General features: G+C 42.0%; 1 protein-coding gene across 8 annotated transcripts in view; it reads left to right on the top strand.

Moving 5' to 3' along the window:
* Positions 1-23625, top strand: part of ARID1B (AT-rich interaction domain 1B) — a 572492-nt gene that overhangs the window by 393499 nt on the left and 155368 nt on the right. For 5 of the 8 annotated variants that reach the window (XM_075339668.1, XM_075339666.1, XM_075339669.1 and 2 more), the window contains 2 exons: positions 938-1117; positions 11768-12074. In XM_075339668.1, coding sequence (XP_075195783.1) covers positions 938-1117; positions 11768-12074 — 487 coding nt within the window. Of the gene's footprint in view, positions 1-937; positions 1122-11767; positions 12075-23625 lie in introns of all 8 variants that reach the window. The other 3 variants (XM_075339670.1, XM_075339667.1, XM_075339665.1) reach the window with 1 other exon arrangement.

Raw genomic sequence — 23625 nt, 5'->3', positions numbered from 1 at the left:
TTCCCTCTATGTTAAAGGGAGTTTCTCAGCAGATTTTGGCTATGTAACATGAGAGCAGCATGATGTAGGGGAAGAGAGCCCGATCTCATTGATGTAGCACTTACTGGACTGCTTGCTGTAATTTGGATATAATTCCATTTTTCTCTGTTGTAGATGTAGCAGTGGCCAGAATGCTGAGCTGTGTATAAGCCCACCCACACCCCTTATTGTCAGCTTCCCGTGTATGCTGTCCATAAGTTTCCAATCAATGGTGAGGGTGGGGTTACACAAATGATACTGGCTGGCCTCCATGCGAGACCTAGTCAGGCCAAAATAATATCCTGCTGATAAAACACTGATTGTATTGAAACTGCAGCACATATCTCTGCCTGCTCCATCCCCAAGATTATCGGATGGTGGACATAATAAAAATGGGTGACGTGTTAACAGGAGACCATTCTGAAAATGCACTGGGAAGTCTAATAATTACTGTAGATGCCTTTTGAAGGAAAAACACAAAGTAAACACCAAGACTTGATGTTGGTACAGAACTTCCGCACTGGCGACAGCCAGCCTCTGGTCACGCATTGTTTTTAGGCTGTATTCTCACATCCATGTGACATGTCCTAGCGCTGCTTGTATATATTTTTTTTTTTCGTACACAAAACAGTGTTTCCTGTCCGTGTCACTGTAGGGTAACACCTGGGAAAAATGGGTTTGGTTTCTCTCAGATGGTAACAAATGGATGTGTAAATGTAACCTAAAAGTGACTTAAAGGAAAATATCTTTAAGACCACTCGTAATTGCATTGAAACGTGGACTCCTGGGGGGGTGGTCTTCTCAAAGAGGATGGTCAATATGCTATTTTTATATGGTAAATCCCGAACATTCTGGATAAAGGAGTGGACTTCTTACAGATGTTTCACTATGTATTCTTTTCCCTCTGTTCAAATTCTAGGGTACATGCCAGTAGTCCAAAGAAATCCCCAGCTCTCACAGTATGGACCTCAGCAGACTGGATCCTCTATGTCCCCTCACCCATCTCCTGGGGGTCAGATACACACTGCTCCGGGCAGCTTTCCACAGGGAAACTCCACTGCCAACTACGGACCGCAGATGAACCAATATGGGCCACAAGGCAAGTTTTCTGTTTTATCCTTCTCTTTCTTTGTGTTTTTTATTTGTACTCCTTATTATAATAGAGTTAAACTTGTGAGACAGAATCCTTTTTGCTGATAATCTTCAGACTTCTGTATTGTTGATAAGAAAAAAAAAAATTGTGAGTCCTCAGTGGTTGATACCTTTTAACTGAGGACTCTCAGTTCTTATAAACAATTGTTTTTTATCTCTACTGGCTAACACGGTACAAATATATATTTTACCTGTATTCTGTATTGTTGGTACTTTTTGGTGTACATTTTTTTAGCAGTATAATAGGTTTCTGTAGCTATATTTTCCCACAAGACCACATACATTACAAATTATTGATTAGTTCCTATTTTTCAGTCCCAATGCTTAATATAAAATGTTTTCAGTAGCTCAGTCAGATGGGGTTAAATGAGCAGTCTCCTCTGCAGGGTATCCCGCCCGGGAGAAGCAGTTGGCTGCTGATTTCTGCTTTTAACGAGTGCCAACCTGGACCCACATCTACAAGTGTGTGGGCACCCGGACTTGGCTTTGTGACACATCCAGCAGATATGGGCCAGCCAGGCAGCTGCTGGATTCATTGTCTTTAATGTTTTAGGCCATCTGCTTTCTGTCAGAGTCCTCGCCAGTGAATTACTAATCCATTAGCAAAGCATAGAAGGATGACTGTCCTTCTTATTCCTAGATTTCCCTCTGTGCTATTTCATGTATTTATTTGTCTTTGGCAATGGTTTCGATTAAGATGTTTACTCTAGTTTAGTTTTCTATTAGTGATTACAGGCCCATGTAGAGCAAAAGTCATTATGGAACGTCATATTGTTCCCTTTTTCATCTTGAGATTTTTCGGTTACTGCTCATACCGTCTGCATTGTATACTTAATCTAGTAGAGTTTTACATAAATTTAAAAAATAAGTAGTTTTGGAAAATTATGACAATAGATCTTTCTTGGTAACAATGCGCCAACTCCATGAGGATGGTGTGCGCATATGTTGTGTGCATATAACCAAACTGAAAACATAATGGACATCTGTATTGTAATCCATTCTATAATATAAAGCATGGGGTGCACAGTCGTACAGAGAAAAGAGCCCCATTTGCAAAAACAGTATATGAGCCCTTTGAAGAAGAAGAGTTCCAAAAAAAAAAAACACAATTTGGATGTAAAAACGGGGCCCCTTACCTCTTGGACCCCTGTAAGGCTGCACTGGTTGCACAAATGATATGGCCGCCCCGGATGAAGTATATTTACTCGTATGTTTTATATACATGACTGATCATCCTTTTTCAATCATTACAAAGTGAGATAGAATAGTAAATAGGAGAACTTGGAGAGACTTACAGTATCTAATAAATGACGAGAGACTACAGACAATATTAGCTTATGGTATTCTTAAAGGTGATGCTCATCCTTTGGTTTGGAGATAATAACTTTCCCTAATAGTAATTACTGTTAAATTAATTGGCATTAAGTTGCAGCTTCATCCAAGCTTTTACATTTTCTCTTTTGTGGAAGTGTCACTACCAGGAGTGTAGTCTGGATGTGAGTTGTGTGTATGAAGGGCCCACTGCCTTTGCTGGTGATATAACCGCTATAATATCCCTAATATCCTCCCATTTCCTTCTTTCCTGTACCCTTTTTTCTGTCCTACCCCCCCCCCCCATTCCCACCCACTGCTATTCCTTAGGCCTCATTCACACATCACTGTTGCATGTACGTGTTATCCATTTTTTTTTTATTTATTTTTTGAAATGCGTACAACGCATACCCATTATAATTTATGGTGCTATTCACATGTATGTGTTTTTTCACAGACTGTATGTCTGTGCAATACGGTCAGTGATGTCCTTTTTGTTTTCCGGTATCACAAAAGTGAAAGGCCAACACAAGTCTATGGGTCTGTGAAAAACTGGTCAAGCACAAGGATGGTGTCAGGATCCATGTGCTCTATATGTTTAACATTGAAAAGTATAGGAGAAGCTTTGCAATATATTTATTGATCCATCTGAAAAAAACACTGATGGTAAAAAAGGACAAATAGACAGTACACTGGTCCAGACAAAACACTGATGATAGCCATGGGCGTACATAGAAATCATGTAGCCCCATAGCAGAGGTCCTAATTGGGCTCTCCACCCCCTTTTAAAAAAAATATGTTGCAGGGTCACAGAAGAGTAGCTCTTAGGCTAAGTTCACATTTCCGCTAAAATCTATCAGTCACAATCCGCTGCTCTTGTAAACAGCGGAATCCGTTTAGCGGATTCCGCTGCTCCCATAGACTTGTATGAGCAGCGGATTGTGACTGATGATGCTGCGTTGCACCCTCCGCCCGACTGATCAGTCGTGGAACGACTGACCGCCGGGCGGGAGGAACGCAGCATGTAACGTTTTTTGAGCAGCGAGATCCGTCGGATTTCGCTGCGCATGCTCTCTGGCTCCCTGCACACGTCACCAGCTTTGCTTGGTTACCCGATATTTACCCTGGTTACGGTGCAAGGAGCCAGCGCTAAGCGGTGTAGGCCCGTAACCAAGGTAAATATCGGGTAACCAAGGTAAACATCGGGTGCTTTGCTGTTACCCGATATTTAGGCTGGTTACGTGTGCAGGGAGGCCGACACTTCCCCGCTCGGCCCCGCCCCCTCCCGCACTCCGCACATGTATGTACACACACACACACCTGTCCCCAGCCATGCAGACAAGCACTGCCACTGACACCCTCGTCTGGCCCCGCCCCCTGCTCGGCTCCGCCCCCTCCCGCACTTTGCATGTGCACACACACACACACACATACATACATACATACATACATGCACATACACACACTCACTCACACATACACTCACCTGTCCCCAGCCATGCAGACCGCAGCACTTCTACTGACATCCTCAGCGCCTGGCCCCGCCCCCCGCTCGGCTCCGCCCCCTCCCGCACTTTGCATGTGCACACACATACATACATACATGCCCATACACACACTCACTCACTCACAGATACACTCACCTGTCCCCAGCCATGCAGACCGCAGCACTTCCACTGACATCCTCAGCGCCTGGCCCCGCCCCCCGCTTGGCTCTGCCCCCGAACTCCGCCCCCCGCACACAACGGAATCCGACAAAGAATTCTGTTCTTTGTCATCCGTTGTACAGCGTTGAACAGCGCATCAGTCACATGCGTCAAGCGACGCATGTGACTGATACAAATCAACGGAAATGTGAACTTAGCCTAAAAAGGAATTTTAGTCCTAAAGCCAACAAAAGTGCCCCCCAAACACCATATGATACTCCCACACTGAATTTCTATACATTTTGCTAAATAGTACTCTCCTCACGCATAGTTTGATGACCCTACTTAATCCCCCATCCTGAAAGTATGATACTTCTACACCCCATCATAGTATGATGACCCCCACACAGGCCTCCAAATAGTATGCTGCGCCACACATAGCGATGCAAATTGTGTAAAGGCTTCCATTAATTTTATATATATATAAAAAAAAAAAAAAAACCCTCACCTCTCCTTGTTTCCTCACTGCTCCGGTCTTTGCCATGTGTGGTTTGCAGCTGTGCAGTATTGGCAGAACAGACGCAATGTAGTGATCTCATCACGCCCGCTGTGCTGAGATGTTGGAGCTCAGATTCACAAGGAGAATGATTGTCGATGGAGTGGACAGGGCAGATCAAAGTGCTCCTGCGCAGGACCTTAGTGCCGGCAAGTGTGTATGACGTAGGACGCATCATGCACGCCAGCTTCAGAAGAAGAACAAAGATGGGTGAAAGAGGAGGCGCTGGTCCCAGAGAACGGAGACGCCCATTCAACCAGTCTGCTCCGGAGCGACCTTCTAGGTGAGTATTATAAAGGTTTTTTTATGTTCTACACAGTGGCCTGGGCTCTTCTTTACAGCATGTTAGAATGCTGTATATAAGAGCCTACTGGTGGTGGCCGCAGCTTATAGGCCCCAAATCTGGTGACAGGTTCCCTTTAACTGTATCAGTTGTCGATGCAGTTGAAAAAAATCATGCAGGGCAGGGGGTCCAGGGCTGATATCTGGCCCACCCCAACTCACGAGTCCCATCGGGGCCAAGTGGTCTGCCACTATTGACTGTACTTTACGAATGACACCCGTACCATTTTTTCACATACTTGTTTAAATACAGATGTGGGAATGAGGCCTTAGGCCGATTTCATAAATCTGTGAAACAGACCATTCCCGCACCAGAAGACCCAGGCCCTGCCAGTGGGCATCCTGTCCTGAGCTGCTACTTATTCCATGTATGCAAAAGAAGCAGGTAGCTCAGGTTAAGAAATCCAGTGGCCAGGATGCTTCTTCCAATGTGAAAACCATCCATGTTTTATGGATGTGTGGAAGTGGCGTAAGGCTATACTTATCCGTTGTACACATTAGTGTGGCTGTCCGGTCTCTAAATGGATAACACACTGACCCATAGATTACCATTCATCCATAAAAACATCAGTTTTAAAAATAAATTTGTGTGTTCTGTTCGTTAGACTCAGAGCATGTCTTATTCTCATCAGTTTTGCAGATCAGACTTTGCCATTAAAGTCTATGGGAATCCATCAGAGACAGATAGAAAATGATACACAGTACTTCCTTTTTACTTGAGTTCCATATGTGTTTCATCAGTTTTTCACTAATCCATTATAAAGAGCGAGATTTTACATAACAGTTCAGACTGTCAATAATGTTTACTTTTTAACAACTGATAAAAAATATGGATGCAAAACAAATGACACATGAGAGAAAACCGATAAAAATAGACACTGATGTCTGAATTGTGCTGCCTTCTGGGGAAAAAAAATAGTTGTGTAAAGGTGTACTTAGCTTTTAAGGCCCTTTAACATGGGCAAATTTTCTGCCTGAATTGTGCACCCATTGGTCGTGTAACCATTCGATATCACTTGAAGCTTTCATCTCCACTTTGCTTTGTGGAGATGAAAAATTGTTACTATGAACTGTTGTTCCAATATAGGTTTACATTACTGTTGGCTAGAATTGAGCAAAAAGATTTGCAATACTCTGGTCCAGTGACCATGTTTTGATCAGTAGTCCCCATGATGTCATTAAGCTGTGGAGAGACACATACATGACTTCTAATCAAGAGGCATCTTGGATGCCACAGGTGGGAGTTTTGTACTTATCTGATCTGGTGGTCATAGACTGCCAACATGGCCGGCTTGACCCCTGGACCCAGGGTCTTCCGGATCTCTTTGCTCAACTCTACTATTGGCAGCACATTTCGTGGAAATGTCAATTTGATATTCTTATGCTTATATAAAAGATTCACTCAACTGACAATTGAGTTTTAACTTGTCTGTTGTTTGGATCGCTGACTGTTTTTAAACATGCAATAATTGGGAACAATGCCCTGCCATTATAAAAGAGGCATAAACATTACTAATGGGTATAAATATCAATCGTCGGCAGTGCATTCTCTGGAGTGAATAAGGCTTTGCTGCCAACAGAAGGCAAACTATATGTGGCCAAACAATTGTGGTAGCGATCATTTGTTGCCAATCTGCACAAGGCTCTTAATTACTGCATATATATTAAGCCAAACTTTGTTGATCAACTTACTATACTCGTATCATTAATCTGTGTTCTTTTCTAGCAGATAATGTGCCCTGTCTAAAATGACCCTTAGGCGGGCTTTGCACGTTGCGACATTGCACGTGCGATGTCGGTGGGGTCAAATCGAAAGTGACGCACATCCGGCGTCGCAGTCGATATCGCAACGTGCAAATCCTTTTTGATACGATGAACGAGCGCAAAAGCGTCGGTATCGTATCATCGCTGCAGCCTCCGACATTTCCATAATGCCGGTGCAGCGACAGGTGCGATGTTGTTCCTCGCTCCTGCGGCAGCACACATCGCTGTGTATGAAGCCGCAGGAGCGAGGAACTTCAACTTACCTGCCGCCGGCTGCAATGAGAAGGACGGAGGTGGGCGGGATGTTTACATCCTGCTCATCTCCGCCCCTCCGCTTCAATTGGCCGCCTGCCGTGTGACGTCACTGTGACGCCGCACGACCCGCCCCCTAAGGAAGGAGGCGGGTCGCCGGCCAGAGGGACGTCGCACGGCAGGTATGTGCGTGTAAAGCTGCCGTAGCGATAATAATCGCTACGGCAACTTTCACTATATATCGAACGTGCGACGGGGGCGGGACTATCGCTGCAGCATCGGTAACACATTGTTACTGATGTCGCAGCGTGCAAAGTCCGCCTTAGTCTCCTTGTATTGTCAGCAAGGAAATTAGTTTGAGATCTCACTTCAATAACAATTGTACCACTTTTTTTTTTATAGAATTATTTTTTATGTACAGAAGACCTTCATTACCCAAAACACTTTCAAAGACAAAAACAAAAGCAAAAGTTGAAGTTTACTGTAATCAGAAGTTCGTATAGTCTTAGTTGGGAAATATTTCCCTTGCTGTCGTTTATACCAAATCAAGAGGGTTACCATTAGCGATGAGCGAGCACTACTGTGCTCGGTACTCATAATGAAAAATCAAAAAGGTCTATGGAGCCTCTGTTTGGAGTCTCGACACAGAAAATAGCCAGATATCCCTCCGGGAAGGACCTAGCCAAGGAGTGGCTCTTTTTAGGAGACCACCATAACTACCATATTATTGTTTTGTCTTGTGGTACTCATAAGGGTAATTTGGATGCTCGGACGGGCGCAACTCGGGTAATTGAGTATAATGGAAGTCAATGGGGAACTGAAGCATTTTTCTGGCAAATCTTTCGGAGAAATGCTTAAGTCCCCCATTGACTTCCATTATACTTGGATGAGTGAGACTCTTACCCAACTACTACGTTACGAGTACCAAGCATGGTAGTGCTCGCTCATCACTACCTACCATCAACGATTACTAGTCGAATTTTGATGAAGATAGTTGACTGATCTCTGGGCAGAAGTGCTTTTCCTTGTTCCTTAAATATATGTGTATCAAATTTTCGCCTGCATGTAGAGTAGCTACATGTAGGTAGAGTAAATACATTTTATGATCCAGGGTCATCAATAATTGTACAGATAGGGATTTAAAGAAGACCTTTCACTAGTTTCAGCATGTTAAACTGACCAGATAATGGAATAGTGGTTCCAGAGCTGAAAAAAAATGTAGTTTTGATAGTTTAAAAGAAATCTGTCAGGACAGCAGTAATCTTTAGGACATCATGCTGTATGGGTTACAACGCAGAATTTACCAGTATTTCTTAAACTGCTTTTGTTTACTTGCAATGGTATGTTTTAGCACCAGGATCTTATCATTGCTGGACTATATCAGTTACAGCAATGGGTGAAATTTGTTGGGGTCAGTTTTGAGCTCTGCCGCATGCTAAATTTGAAAACCCCAATTGTGTCACACTTGCTGCACCCATAAACAAAGTGATACATCGTTGGAATTAGGATCTCAACCTAAATTACGCTGCTCCCAGATGAGGTAGCAAAAACCTGGTGACAGATTCCGTTTTTAATTTCTCTTTGTTTAGGTTATAATTTGTTAAGCCCAACTGGGTATTAGGAGATTGGTCTCTGTGGATGTGTAATTTTTCCCCTGCGTGATGTTGACCAATCATTAAGCAGGCAGCAACATACTGGGAAAATAAAGAACATTAGGAAAAAAATATAAAAGATTTCTTCTGTGTAAGATGTAATTACAAGCAGTCTGCTCTCATCAGTCTCACTGCAGAGCTGTGTGTGATTACAAAGCGTCCAGTGTAGTGTTGTGCTATGTGATTACATATACCTTTCAGACATCATCTCACTGTAAACAGTGTGGAGATTCAAATGTAATGGGGGAGAAATCTAGTATATGCCGCGCTATCACCAGAAATAAACCATGTTGATTATTTAATCTCTTTATTCTTCATTCAGGTCAATGCATTTCAGAGAACACGGTCTCCATCATCAGGACATCAAGGAAAAATCAGCAGGGTTGACTTGATTCTTCCTTGAGTCCTGATGAAGGAGACAGTGTTTTCTGAAACACGTTGAACTGAATGAAGAATAAAGAGATAAAATAATCAACATGGTTTATTTCTGGTGTTAGCGCGGCATGTACCCTATTTCTTCCCAGTTACGTCTGAATCTTCTATCCACTGCTGCAGCTGTCACCATTTTTTACGTGTGTTTAGGAGTTGTCACTGGCATAACCCTAAAACCCTAATAGGTGAGTGAGATTGCCTCTTCTCATCTGTTACCTTACCTGGAAAGACCTTATTTTGCGCTTCTATCCACAGTAATTCCTATGTATCCTGTAACTAGTGTGGGGGGAGTGACAGGGCAGCTGAGCTAACAACACTGAGAGAAGAGAAGGAGCTGCAGACATGTTTGTAATGACACAAGCTTTGACTCAGCTTTGCTGTACTGCACCCCCACTGGCGGTAGTGAAGTAAATGGTGTATATAATCATTGGCTTTACTCCTGACACTTTGTAATCACACACCGCTCTTCTGCCAGATCACTCAGGAGAACAGAGACTCTGTCATTACATGTCTGTGAGAAACCTTCTGTACTATACTGGGGCATGTTCTTTTGTCCCCATAATGTTGTGGTCTTATTATGATTGGTCAAATCCACGCAGGAAAAAAAATACATGCCCCAAAAGAAAAATTTCTGGCAATAACCCCTTTTACGTAACAGAAATTACAACCTAAATTTTACAGCCTATAATCTCCTTAATAGAATAAATTAAAAAAAAAAAAGTTTGACCCTCCTCTGCAGCCACTATTCCATGATGTGGTCACTTTGACATGCTCATACTAGTATAATGTCCTTATTTTAAAGATCTGGTTACTATGCGATAATTTAAGGCTGCTTTCACACATCCGGTTTTAGCACAGCTGGCCAATCCGGCTCTAAAACCTATGCAACGGATGCGGCGACAAAACCGCATCCTTTGCATAAGTTTTTTTTTACATGCGACCCGTCCGGTTTTTGCCGCTTGTGGCAGGCTACTGAGCATGCGCAGTGGAAAAAAACGCATGCGGTGGCCGGATGCGGTGTTTGTCGCAGGACGCCGCATGCGGGGTCCATAGGCATGCATTGCAAATCGCGCCGCATCGGCCGGATGCGGCGCGATGCATTTTTTTTTTTTTTTGCCGGACGAAAAACCGTGCCAGGCAACGTTCTATCCGGCCGCCGCATCGGCTAAATCTGCCGCATGCGGCAAAAACCGGACGGAACACAAGCCCATGCGGCACAATACGGCACTAATGTAAGTCTATGCAAAAAAACCGCAACCGGCGGCAAAAAAAAAACAGTTGCGTTTTTTCTGCAAAGCGCCGGATTGTGCCACACAAGAAAAAACGGATGTGTGAAAGCAGCCTAAAACGATCCCAAGTGCTCACAATAAATAAAGATTAAATGATAAACTATAAAAGTATCATGCCACTATAAAAATCAACATGCACAATCCCTAAATGTAACAAAACATTTACAGTAGACATCATTGCATAGTATACACCTCTTCTTCACGTGCGAGGAATGTTTTAATAGAAACAAGAGAAAATTGGCTTTCCTTATTGAAATACTTGTGAGCAAGCGCTCTAGATTAGTCAATTCCTAAAGGAGGTGAAAACCAAAAATGTCTATTTATACATGGTTTCTGGTTTCATATTCACTTTTACAGGGAGGAATGGTGAATAACTATGAATAATGATCCATCTTCACAGGCAGTTACCGCACTTTGTTATATTTAGATACAGAAAATTACAAAAAAAGGAATCAGGTCTTCTAGAAATATGGCTTGTGATTTCCATTGTGTTGAGCTAGAAGCCTTAACAGCAAGACCTTTCATCTCCTGTATGTGTCAATCTACCTCTCCCCGAATCGGAGTGCGCGATCTGCCATTATTTGGACAGAATGTCTAGTATCTCTTGCCAGATTCTTGACACAAGCTTATAATAAGCAATGCTGCATATAAAAAGCTCAAGGTGCATTTTTCCTTCCTAAAAATAATAAAATAAATAAAAAGATCAGTGATTGCTTTGATTTGAGATCTGGCATGCTGCCTCACAGACCTAGTGAAGTTCAGTAGTAAGTTTTATACAAAAATGAATGTAGGTTAACGAACACCCTCAAGCTTTTTTTTTTTTTCCTCGAAAAGCTTTGTGCATCGTTATTATTCCCCATTTTAACCTCTTCACTAAAGTGCTTGAGTACTATGATTAAGTGATTGATGTCTAGAAATGCTGGCGGGGGGTTTATGCTGCGGGCTGGAGATGCTGCTTCAGCTGCAATAAATTTAAATGAAAATACTCCTTATTTTGCCTGTGGCTTTTTGGAGGCTGCCTAAAAATCTGCTTAGGTAAAAGGACATTGTAGTGCAGTGCCTTAAAGATGCATTCTATACATCTGTCACGCGTGCCCCTTTTTGGATCATATTTCTTCATCACGCTTTACCAGCCATATTTTCTGTCCTTTTCACATCTGATATCTGGCTTGTATAGATAAATGTTAATCTTTGCAGTGCATGAGTGTTTGATTATCCAGAATATTTGATAATTTAGTATTAATGAGGACACATTGATACTGTAGTAAATATTTTTTGATATATATACTATAATTTACTCTTTTTATAAGTTTTTTTTATTTATTTTATTTATTTTTTTTTTCATTTTTTTAGGAAGTTACTCAAGACCACAATCATATTCTACGGTACCTAATGCAAACTACAGTGCTCCTGGTCAAGGGATGAATATCAATACCAATAGCCAGATGCATGGACCTGGACCAAGCAGTTCCATGAACATGGGAAGAATGCCTGGAAGTGCCGTACAGAACAGGCCGTATCCTGGAAACATGGGTGGTATGACTCCCAACTCTCAGCAAGTAGTTCCAGGGATGGGCCCACCCATGCCTACTGTGAATCGAAAGGCGCAAGAGGCAGCAGCGGCGGTGATGCAGGCAGCGGCCAATTCGGCACAAAATAGGTATGCTTGGTAACATGTTAAGAATTTAATGTCCAGTGCAATGTTCGATTTCTCTCCATTATCTGCCGAGCAATAAAATTAATGTAGACCATAAAACTCAAAACATAGTCCTATTTAGAGAAGCTCTTCTCTATAATAAGAGTGTATATATGAAACCCTAATTTACTACAATTGCCACCTTTGATTGTAGCCCGTTGTTAGTCTTGAATCAGAAAGAGATTGCACACCTAGAGACTTTTAAATTTTACACTGTTTTTTTTCATTGGAAGGGAATAATAAATTAGCTCTGTGAGTGTTGATTAACTTTTATTCCAACTGGAAGTTTCATGAGGAATTCCACATGAAGTTACAGGTCTGGAACATTTTTTGTTGGATGGTTGCATTATGCTATTTCTCTGTTATCCCTCCTAAGAAAATTATGAACAAATTCACAGCTGGGTTAATTGACAGCAATCATCAAACTATGTAGGGACGAACCCCCAACTAGTAAAGCCACATCAGCACTTATTGGACTGTTTGGGGACATTCTCCCAACTAGTACCATCCAGCTTGTTAGCCTATTTAATAAATTTCTAGGAGGAACTACACAGCGCAGAGAAATAAAATATATTATGGGGAATACAGTAATTACCTAAAAGAGTCATATAAAATGTACTGACATGTTCAGGTTAAAGAGAAATAAACTTCTGGGTATCTAAATTTTTTAAAGTTTCAACAAAAATTGCTATACACCTTATCTATTGGCTGAACAGCTCCTCCTAAACACCATTATGCTATGCACATGGGTGTTGAGGGGAGTGCGATGCTGAAATTCAACCTGTCAAACCCTTCTCTCTCCCAACATCTGCCATCAGGGAAATTTTCTGACATCACCCATGCATATTATATGGTAATATATTCCTGCCAAAATCAGGGAGTCCCATCAATATAGATCTAATGCGTTTGGCAAACGTCATACTTCTCTATTGCCTTTTAAAAGAGATATAAGGAACCATGAGGAACATTGAAATGAAGCGATTACCTTGAAATGGACTTTAAACCCTTCAGATTCCTGGTCTAATTGACCGTGGTTGTTAAATATGTATCTCTCCATTATACTGAGCAACATGAAATATTTTGTTGTTAAATATATTTTAGCCATCCACTGTATTTCTATTATAATGTCTTTCAATTTGGCAATTGCCTTTTTTTTTTATTTGTGGCATCATACATGCAGTCAGAAAATGTGTCTATTTTATACAGGAAATCCCATTTCACGGTGGCTGTGTTTCGCACTAGCTACATCCTGAGATGGGAACCCAAGTGCTGAGTAACATGTTTTTGTTTTTTTTTTCCATTTTGTAGTAGATCTTTGTTCCTGAGATATTGGCTTGTAAAGTTTACATGTAAATATCCCTTTCAACAACAGGGGTGGCAACCAGATCAGATTCTTCTCAAGAGGTAACTTTTCTCCCCTCTCTGATGCTGGCCAATTAGAAGCAGGCAGCATCACAGAGGTGAAAAAACCCAAAACCGAATATTCTCCTAGAAAAGGTAAAAACCAGGGATCCTCTCAATATTATCTCTTGAGATTTCGTTAGTCTCACGTGACCCTGTTCAGTAATCCTAACTCCAATAATGATTTCCTGGTTAAACTGTATAAAGAATGGAGGAAAGCAACATCAGCAGGTGCTGGACTTTCTGCATGTTTCCTAGATAAAATTCTCTGCACAAAGAAACATCCTACACAGGAATATACATGCTACCACAAAACTCCTTGCCTATGAAAAAAATATGCCCTAGTACCTGTATTCGTTTAGAGCAAAGTATATTGTCAGTGCTGCTCCCACAATGATGTCCACCAAGTCCAGCTCTTGCTGCTGCTCTTTTACCATCTCCACTCTGGACAAACTGAATTGTCGGAATTGAGGATTACGTAGCGGAGTCACGTGAGACTAATGTAGTCTCGCAAGATCACACTGAGAATCCCTGGTTTGACCTTCTCTAGTCACATTTGTTTTTTTAAACTTTTGTGATGCCTGCTTCAGATTGACCAGCATCAGAGAGGAGGAAAAAGTACTCGTCCCTTGAAAAGAATGTGGTTACCACCTCTCTGAAGGGGAAATTTACATACATAAACTTAAAAACCTTAATTCTCAGGAATTAAGGAATATTACAAAGTAGATAAAAAGGGTTACTGGCAGTTCAGCCCCTATGTCAGGATGTAAAAGATCTTCTTTAAAGTACTAAGTCCAGCATTTTTTTTTTTTATTTCACTGCTGGAGTGGTGATTTAATAGTGTAAATCCCCTTTCTCATACTGATCTGCTGCCATATTTATCATTTTCCAGCATCGCTCACATCAGTGTCTTGTGATGTGTGACTTGCCAGCAACATCAGCTGACCCCCGACGATCACTTCACAGGTGCACCGTTGGGCAGGAGGAATGAAGCGCCCTCCTGCCAGAGATTGACAGCGGAAGTTAACTGGTTAACAGTCGCGGGTTGATCTCCAATCCACCTGCGACTGTTAACAGAACGTAATGGTTGATTGAATCAGCCTTCATGTACGGGAAAAAATGCAGGTTCAGTGTGCTAGTCCGCATCAAAGTATGTGATTCTACGTCATATGTTAGGAAAGGGTTAAAAAGGTGTTTTTAAAAGTTTCGTTTTTTTAATTTTTAAAGATCAAAGTGCTTTGTTCTGGGCTTTAACCCCTCACCATTGTAACTTTACAAAATAGGGCAGGCAACTTGAATGTAGCAGGTCCATTTCCTAGATGTTAGACCATGTCAAGGATCCTGGGGAGAAGATAGTATTTTATCTTTGCTTGCGTGCTTGCTTCTTCAATGAAGGCTATGTAGTTTGCAAAGGCATTGGCACTGTGATTTTGCCGTGTGTGTGTGTGTGTGTGTGTGTGTGTGTGTGTGTGTGTGTGTGTGTGTGTGTGTGTGGGTATATATATTTTTTTTATTTTAAAGGATGATGACACTTATTATATAGTCACAATGAAAGGAAAAATTATCAGCTCACCCACCTGGAGAACTACCAAAAGAAATGGTGCAGGGATCAGGAAACAGCCAGACCGGGCTGCAGGCAATCTCTGAACTTGAAGAAAAAGAGAGGATCCCGCATCCAAGTTCCAATTGAATTAAAAAAAAATTCTTTACTCAGCAAAGATTAAAGGGTTCTTCCATAATAATAAAATCCAATTTACATGGCAGAGTATAAAAAACGGAACGCGTTTCGGAATGAATACTCTTTACTCTGAATATTCAGAGTAAGGAGTTGTCACTCCGAAACGCATACAAGTGCAGAGCGAGAATGGCAATAGCCGGCAACTGAGGAGAGAAGGAAATAAATTCCTCCCTCCCCTCCTCAGCGCCGGCCCTCCCCTCCTCAGCGCCGGCCCTCCCCTCCTCAGCCCCGGCCCTCCCCTCCTCAGCGCCGGCCCTCCCCTCCTCAGCGCCGGCCCTCCCCTCCGCAGCGCCGGCCCTCCCCTCCGCAGCGCCGGCCCTCCCCTCCGCAGCGCCGGCCCTCCCTTCCGCAGTGCCAGCCCGCCCCTCCTTAGAGCCAGCCTGACCCCCGCAGCTGTGGTCCGATCGCATGATTGGACCTTAGTCGCAGTGACACTCGCATGACACTGCTCCTGCTGTGCTGCCAGCGTGAGCCGAGTGTCATGCGAGGATCGCAGTAGTCCCCCGTGCGGCCCCGGCCTAAGGCTATGTTTACATGTCCTATAATCATGTCCATTTTTGCGTTTGTTTAGAAAATGCAAAACAGATCCATTGACTATAATGATGATGGATCCGTTAACTGATCGGTAAAAATGTATCACCTGTTAGTTACAATCCGTCAGCCATCCGTTGTCTTGGAGGCACGAAAAGTCCTGGGTGCAGAACTTTTTTTTCTGCAGATCCAAATACGGATTGCTAATGGATCCGTTAAAGCATAATGGCAGTCTATGGCCAACAGATCCGTTAGCAAAACATCTGCTCACCTATCCGTGAACGGATCCATTGCCAATAGACTCCCATTATGCTTTAACAGATCTGTTGCCCATAAATACTAGTTAAAATAGGATAGATAGATAGATAGATGTGCAACACATATATAATATTCCACATCCCCTACATATTGTTAGCTTGCAGTCTTTACTGCCTTTTATGTGGCTCTAAAGTGTGATTAGCCTTGTTTTTAGCTCCAAATTCAATAGTTAAAAAATAATTAAAAGAAACGTTGGATGCCCCTTATTTTTGGTTGCCAGCCCCCAAATTGGATCACCAGCCAAGGTAAAGCGGATAGCTGGGGCCTGGTATTCTCAGGCTGGGAAGGCCCATGGTCATTGGGCCCTATTCAACCTAAAAAAAGCAGGCTACAGAAGAAGTGGCGCATGCATTAGTTGTGCCAATCTTTGCTCCTAGCCTTGGCTCATCCCGTTGCCCTGGTGCGGTGGCTAATGGGGTTGATGCCAGCTGCGAATTGCTAGCTAACATCAAGCCGTGGTATTAGTAATGAGTGGTCATCTCTCAGATACCCCCATTACTAATCCAGTATTTGTAAGTTGAAAAAACAAAACACCAATATTTTTTTAAAAAAAAACCTACACAAGACTTTATTCAACAATGTATTAGAAAAAAAAATAATTTCAGGTCCGCTGTAATCCATGGCAAGGTTCCACAGCGTTCCTCCAAAGTGAACCTGAAAGACATAAAAAGCAATAAAAAAGAAAAAAGACAAGACACCCTCATTCACCAATTTATTACCCTTCAAAACCCTATTCCAGGTCCGTTGTAATCCATTAAAAGGGGTCCCACGATGTCTGCAGACTCACTGTTCCAACCTATGATTAACAGAATGTTCCCTATAGGCTGGAACATCAGCCACTGCCAGTTCTCATACACTGCTGTGAGAAACACAGCTGTGAAATGCAATGACCTCATGAGGTCACGCCATGTAAAGCAGTCACAGTAGTGACGGGCGGCAAAGTGCCTCTAACAAATGCGCGCCACTTTTAGGGTGGCTGCAGCCTGCTATTTTTAGGCTTGGAAGGGCCCAATAACAATGTGCCTCCCCAGCCTTACAATACCAGACCCCAGCTGTCCGCTTTACCTTGGCTGATGATCCAATTTGGGGGGATCCCACATTGTTGTTGTTTTTTTTGTATTCTTAATTCATTTTAAATAAATAATTTAAAGCAACTATGTGAGGTATCCTGTTTTGGATTACCAGCCAAGGTTAACCTACCAGCTGTGTTCTGCAGACTGCAGCCGTCTGCTTTACCTTACCTAGCTACAAAAATAAGGGGGACCCCTGATTTTTTTTTGTTTTTGTTTTTTGTTTTTTTTTTTTTTTTTACAAAGGATAGAATCTGCGGCTAAAAACAAGGCTAAACACCGTGTAGTGCCACATGAAAGACAAGAGGTGCAGTCTCTTACAATATGCAGAGGGGTGGGACATGATAAATATAACACATACAGTACAGACCAAAAGTTTGGACACACCTTCTCATTCAAAGAGTTTTCTTTATTTTCAGGACTCTGAAAATTGTAGATTCACATTGAAGGCATCAAAACTAAGTATTTCATTCCACATGTTTTAATTCATAAAGTGTGAAACAACTGAAAATATGTCTTATATTCTAGGGTCTTCAAAGTAGCCACCTTTTGCTTTCATTACTACTTGGCACACTCTTGGCATTCTCTTAATAAATTTCAAGAGGTAGTCACTCCCAGCTCACCGCAAACCATCTCACCACAAAACAACTCAATTGGGTTCATGTCTGGTGACAGTGGAGACCAGGTCATCTAGCGTAGCACCCCATCACTCTCCTTCTTAGTCAAATAGCCCTTACACAGCCTGGAGGTGTGTTTGGGGTCATTGTCCTGTTGAAAAATAAATGATGGTCCAACTAAACGCAGCCAGATGGAATAGCACGCCGCTGCAAGATGCTGTGGTAGGCATGCTGGTTCAGTATGCCTTCAATTTTGAATAAATCCCCAACAGTGTCACCAGTAAAGCACCCCCACACCATCACACCTCCTCCTCCATGCTTCACGGTGGGAACCAGGCATGTGGAGTCCATCCGTTCACCTTTTCTACAAAGACACGGTGGTTGGATCCAAAGATTTCAAATTTGGACTCCTCAGACCAAAGCACAGATTTCCACTGGTCTAATGTCCATGCCTTGTGTTCTTTAGCCCAAACAAGTCTCTTCTGCTTGTTGACTGCCCTTAGCAGTGGTTTCCTAGCAGCTATTTTACAATGAAGGCCTGCTGCACAAAGGCTCCTCTTAATAGTTGTTCTAGAGATGAGAAGGTGTGCCCAAACTTTTGGTCTGTACTGTATATGTGTGTGTATATGTATGTGTGTATGTATGTATATATATACAGTTAGGTCCAGAAATATTTGGACAGTGACACAATTTTCGCGAGTTGGGCTCTGCATGCCACCACATTGGATTGGAAATGAAACCTCTACAACAGAATTCAAGTGCAGATTGTAACGTTTAATTTGAAGGTTTGAACAAAAATATCTGATAGAAATTGTAGGAATTGTACACATTTCTTTACAAACACTCCACATTTTAGGAGGTCAAAAGTAATTGGACAAATAAACTAAACCCAAACAAAATATTTTTATTTTCAATATTTTGTTGCGAATACTTTGGAGGCAATCACTGCCTTAAGTCTGGAACCCATGGACATCACCAAACGCTGGGTTTCCTCCTTCTTAATGCTTTGCCAGGCCTTTACAGCCGCATACTTCAGGTCTTGCTTGTTTGTGGGTCTTTCCGTCTTAAGTCTGGATTTGAGCAAGTGAAATGCATGCTCAATTGGGTTAAGATCTGGTGATTGACTTGGCCATTGCAGAATGTTCCACTTTTTTGCACTCATGAACTCCTGGGTAGCTTTGGCTGTATGCTTGGGGTCATTGTCCATCTGTACTATGAAGCGCCGTCCGATCAACTTTGCGGCATTTAGCTGAATCTGGGCTGAAAGTATATCCCGGTACACTTCAGAATTCATCCGGCTACTCTTGTCTGCTGTTATGTCATCAATAAACACAAGTGACCCAGTGCCATTGAAAGCCATGCATGCCCATGCCATCACGTTGCCTCCACCATGTTTTACAGAGGATGTGGTGTGCCTTGGATCATGTGCCGTTCCCTTTCTTCTCCAAACTTTTTTCTTCCCATCATTCTGGTACAGGTTGATCTTTGTCTCATCTGTCCATAGAATACTTTTCCAGAATTGAGCTGGCTTCATGAGGTGTTTTTCAGCAAATTTAACTCTGGCCTGTCTATTTTTGGAATTGATGAATGGTTTGCATCTAGATGTGAACCCTTTGTATTTACTTTCATGGAGTCTTCTCTTTACTGTTGACTTAGAGACAGATACACCTACTTCACTGAGCGTGTTCTGGACTTCAGTTGATGTTGTGAACGGGTTCTTCTTCACCAAAGAAAGTATGCGGCGATCATCCACCACTGTTGTCATCCGTGGACGCCCAGGCCTTTTTGAGTTCCCAAGCTCACCAGTCAATTCCTTTTTTCTCAATGTACCCGACTGTTGATTTTGCTACTCCAAGCATGTCTGCTATCTCTGATGGATTTTTTCTTTTTTTTCAGCCTCAGGATGTTCTGCTTCACCTCAATTGAGAGTTCCTTAGACCGCATGTTGTCTGGTCACAGCAACAGCTTCCAAATGCAAAACCACACACCTGTAATCAACCCCAGACCTTTTAACTACTTCATTGATTACAGGTTAACGAGGGAGACGCCTTCAGAGTTAATTGCAGCCCTTAGAGTCCCTTGTCAAATTACTTTTGGTCCCTTGAAAAAGAGGAGGCTATGCATTACAGAGCTATGATTCCTAAACCCTTTCTCCGATTTGGATGTGAAAACTCTCATATTGCAGCTGGGAGTGTGCACTTTCAGCCCATATTATATATATAATTGTATTTCTGAACATGTTTTTGTAAACAGCTAAAATAACAAAACTTGTGTCACTGTCCAAATATTTCTGGACCTAACTGTATATATATTATATTATATAATATAATGCACATCTATCTATATCTGCCTACTGTATCTCTAGCTATATAAAGTGATAATAATAATATTTATTCATTTATATAACGCTGTTAATTCCACAGCGCTTTACATAAATCAGCAACACTGCCCCCATTGGGGCTCACAATCTAGAGTCCCTATCTGTATGTCTTTAAAGTGTGGGAGGAAACCGGAGAACCCGAAGGAAACCCACGCAAACACGGGGAGAACATACAAACTCCTTGCAGATGGTGTCCTTGGTGGGATTTGAAACCAGGACCCCAACGCTGCAGTACTGCAGTGGTAACCACTGAGCAACAGTGCCGCGGATCCGTTATAAAAGTGATCCACTTGTACAATCCAATAATAGATCCGTTAGTAGTCCTCCAATGAATCCTTTACAAACGGATCTTTCCAGAACATGTGAGCACAGCCTAATGCAAGCAATTGCCTTTCATTTGTTTTATGACTAGGAGGTGGTTTTGTTCGGTTACAAATTTATCTATATCCGTTTATGTAATCTGCACACTAGTGATCAGCTAATCTTTTGAAATTCAAATTCACTGGCTACTCTCCAGATAAAATTTGATTTGTGGAAAATATAACATTGACCTTGACGGTCCCCAATCAACACAGGGCGGCGCTGAACAAGTTGAAATTGGTGCTAATCCTCCAATCTCCTCTTGCATGCTGGTGTGTGTTTTTTCCAGGATAAATAAATAAATATTACAATTGTATTGCTGATTGCGCAATTTTGTTAACTCTTCATAGGGCTTCAGTAGGAAAAAAGCATCCCTTATTAGTTGCCAATGTCTGATCTCAAATTATATCACAATCTACATGACTTAGGCAATCTCTGCTTTGTGTTTTGTACAAATGCTGCAACATAAACAGTGTTGAATTCCAATGGTTTGCAATGTCGCAAACCAGTTAGTACTCTAGATGCCTGTTTTTGTTTTTTTGTTTCAAATTTTTTACTTTGCTATATATGAACTATTAACTGGGTGAATGCTATTCTGGCCATAGCCAAGACCTTGCTCAAATGTGTATATTTGCAAAGGAAATCTTGCACTACTTAGTTTAGGACATGGGCCATGCATGGAGCACAAGTTATTTTGCCTTACTGTAAGGCAACAAATAATGAACAAAGAACCAAAAAATTATGTATAAAACTATATTTTTATTTAAAAAGATGTTGGAGTGATGCTGTTTGTCAAAATTACTTCTATGCATAGACTGAATAATCCATATACATATTTTCCAAAGAAATAGACAATATAAAGGTCATTTGGCAGAAAGTTGCTACAGACATGTCAGGAGGGGTTGTATATTAGTAAGAGAACATACCAGATAGGAGAAGCAGCAGAGCAATCCTGGACCCGCTAGACCCCCAATTTGTTTCACTTTGGTAACTTTTCCAAGGAGTAAGAGAGACAGAATATTCTGTCATTTTCTGGGCATTGTTGCTCAAGACAATTCCAAGTTACAGAATGTGGGGAGCCAGTGTTTAAGTTGCCTCTTGATGCATACCAGAAACTCTTCCACCGTGTGGGTTTTCTTCCCTGAGCTTTAATGCTTTAAAACTGCTTGGTAGTACATTTTTTGCATGAGGTCATGCCAGTTGAGCAAGATGTGGAGAACGTCTGTGAGGATCAGATAACCACTGTATGGCAATGAAAAGATATGCAGCCACCTGTTGCAGGGGTGCATCACTACCACTGGAAACATTGCCTCAGTTCGCTGTGAAACTTGTGTATTGTCCCTGGTCATAGTTTCTGCTTCAGGTACCTGAAGTGTAGTGTACTTTGCAGCTCAAAGACAAGTCTAGAAAGCAGTCTACGTTCTCCTGATAGCATTGACTCCTTTCTGTGGGAATTAATGGCAGTTTGGTATTTTCCCAGTGAGGCTGTTCATACGCCATCATTTGTGGATGGTCGCAGAATCCAAAAGCTGCTAAGGCAGTGACTTATCAAGATGCAAGTTAAGTTGACAAAGCCGCAAATGACTGAGAGCGTACAGACGTTTACTCTACTTCATAATGGATTTCTGCCATGTCGACTGAGATGGAGAAGACGTACTTGGAGTACAACAGTCAAGGAGAAAGACTATGATGGTAGTGATAATGACACCAAACAGGGGCTACCTAAGGGGGAGGATTGGCTAACAGAAGACTGAAGCGAGAAGGACAACAACTTCAAGCTTGCTCAGATTGCTGACTGGTTTGACTTTATCAAATAAGCCGGTGATGTTGCTTCATGTACTGATGTAGAGCTGTAATTCCTAGTCTATAAGAGCCGGGATGTCCACGAAATTATTTTACTTTTGCAGAGCCTGCAGATTCCCAAAGAGATGTCTAGTGGCAACATGGAAAAGAACTCCCATACACAAGAAGCCCACACGTATAACTCGCCAGCACCGTAACCATACTTTTCAAATGCTGTAGAGCCTCTTCCACCAAGAGCAAGTTCACTGTTACATGTTCCACAGCTGACTGTAAGAATAGCTCATATGACCCCAGATGATGATTTTGATGCATGAAACCTGCGCTTGTGTATCCTCTGGTGACCGTAATGCCTTTTCCCCCGTTGGTTCCCAGGTTTTGCTAAACACCGAATCCTTATCTTAATCATCGGTGTAGTATATTCTTTAGCTGTTGGTTTGGAAACATTGGGGAAGAAAAGAAACAGGTGTCAATGACTGGAAATTCTGCTATGCACAATATTAACTGTTATGGCGGCAGAAGAGTTAGACTGAGCACAGTGCTGATGTTGGGATCATAAGCTACATCTTCCTGCTTTGGTTGAGATGAGGGGACATATACTTCATTACGTCCTCAACTTCCTCCCAGCTAATGTGCTTGCCAGAGTATGCCAAATATGAGTTGTTTGGTTCTACTACTGCTGGGACAATTTCTGCAAACACTACTGCTAATGGTAACCACATTTTTATCCGTGATATAACTTTTTCCTATTGCCTTTTCATATCCGTCGTCTATGCCATGATTGATTTTAGAATAAATTTTGAACAAAAGTCTAACATTTTAACTTGTTTCTAAACTGTTAACCAATGTTTGGCATGTAAGTCTGCTACCCTTTCCCAAAAATGTTTAACCCTAAACGATGGTCACTACTTAAGTACACGCTGTCAAATTACAGGGTGGGCCATTTATATGGATACACCTAAATAAAATGGGAATGGTTGGTGATATCAACTTCCTGTTTGTGGCTCAGTAGTATATGGGAGGGGGGAAACTTTTGAAGATGGGTGGTGACCAAGGCGGCCATTTTGATGTCAGCGATTTTAGATCCAACTTTTTTTTTTCCAATGGGAAGAGGGTCATGTAACACATCAAACTTATTGAGAATTTCACAAACATGGTGTGCTTGGTTTTAACGTAACTTTATTCGTTCATTAGTTATTTACAATTTTATGACCACTTATAAAATGTGTTCAAAGTGCTGCCCATTGTGTTGGATCGTCGATGCAACCCTCTTCTCCCACTCTTGACACACTGATAGCAA

The sequence above is a fragment of the Anomaloglossus baeobatrachus genome, chromosome 3 (genome assembly GCF_048569485.1).
Source record: "Anomaloglossus baeobatrachus isolate aAnoBae1 chromosome 3, aAnoBae1.hap1, whole genome shotgun sequence".
Classification (NCBI taxonomy): domain Eukaryota; kingdom Metazoa; phylum Chordata; class Amphibia; order Anura; family Aromobatidae; genus Anomaloglossus; species Anomaloglossus baeobatrachus.
Note: the sequence above shows the minus strand (reverse complement) of the source record. Positions and strands in the feature narration are given on the sequence as shown.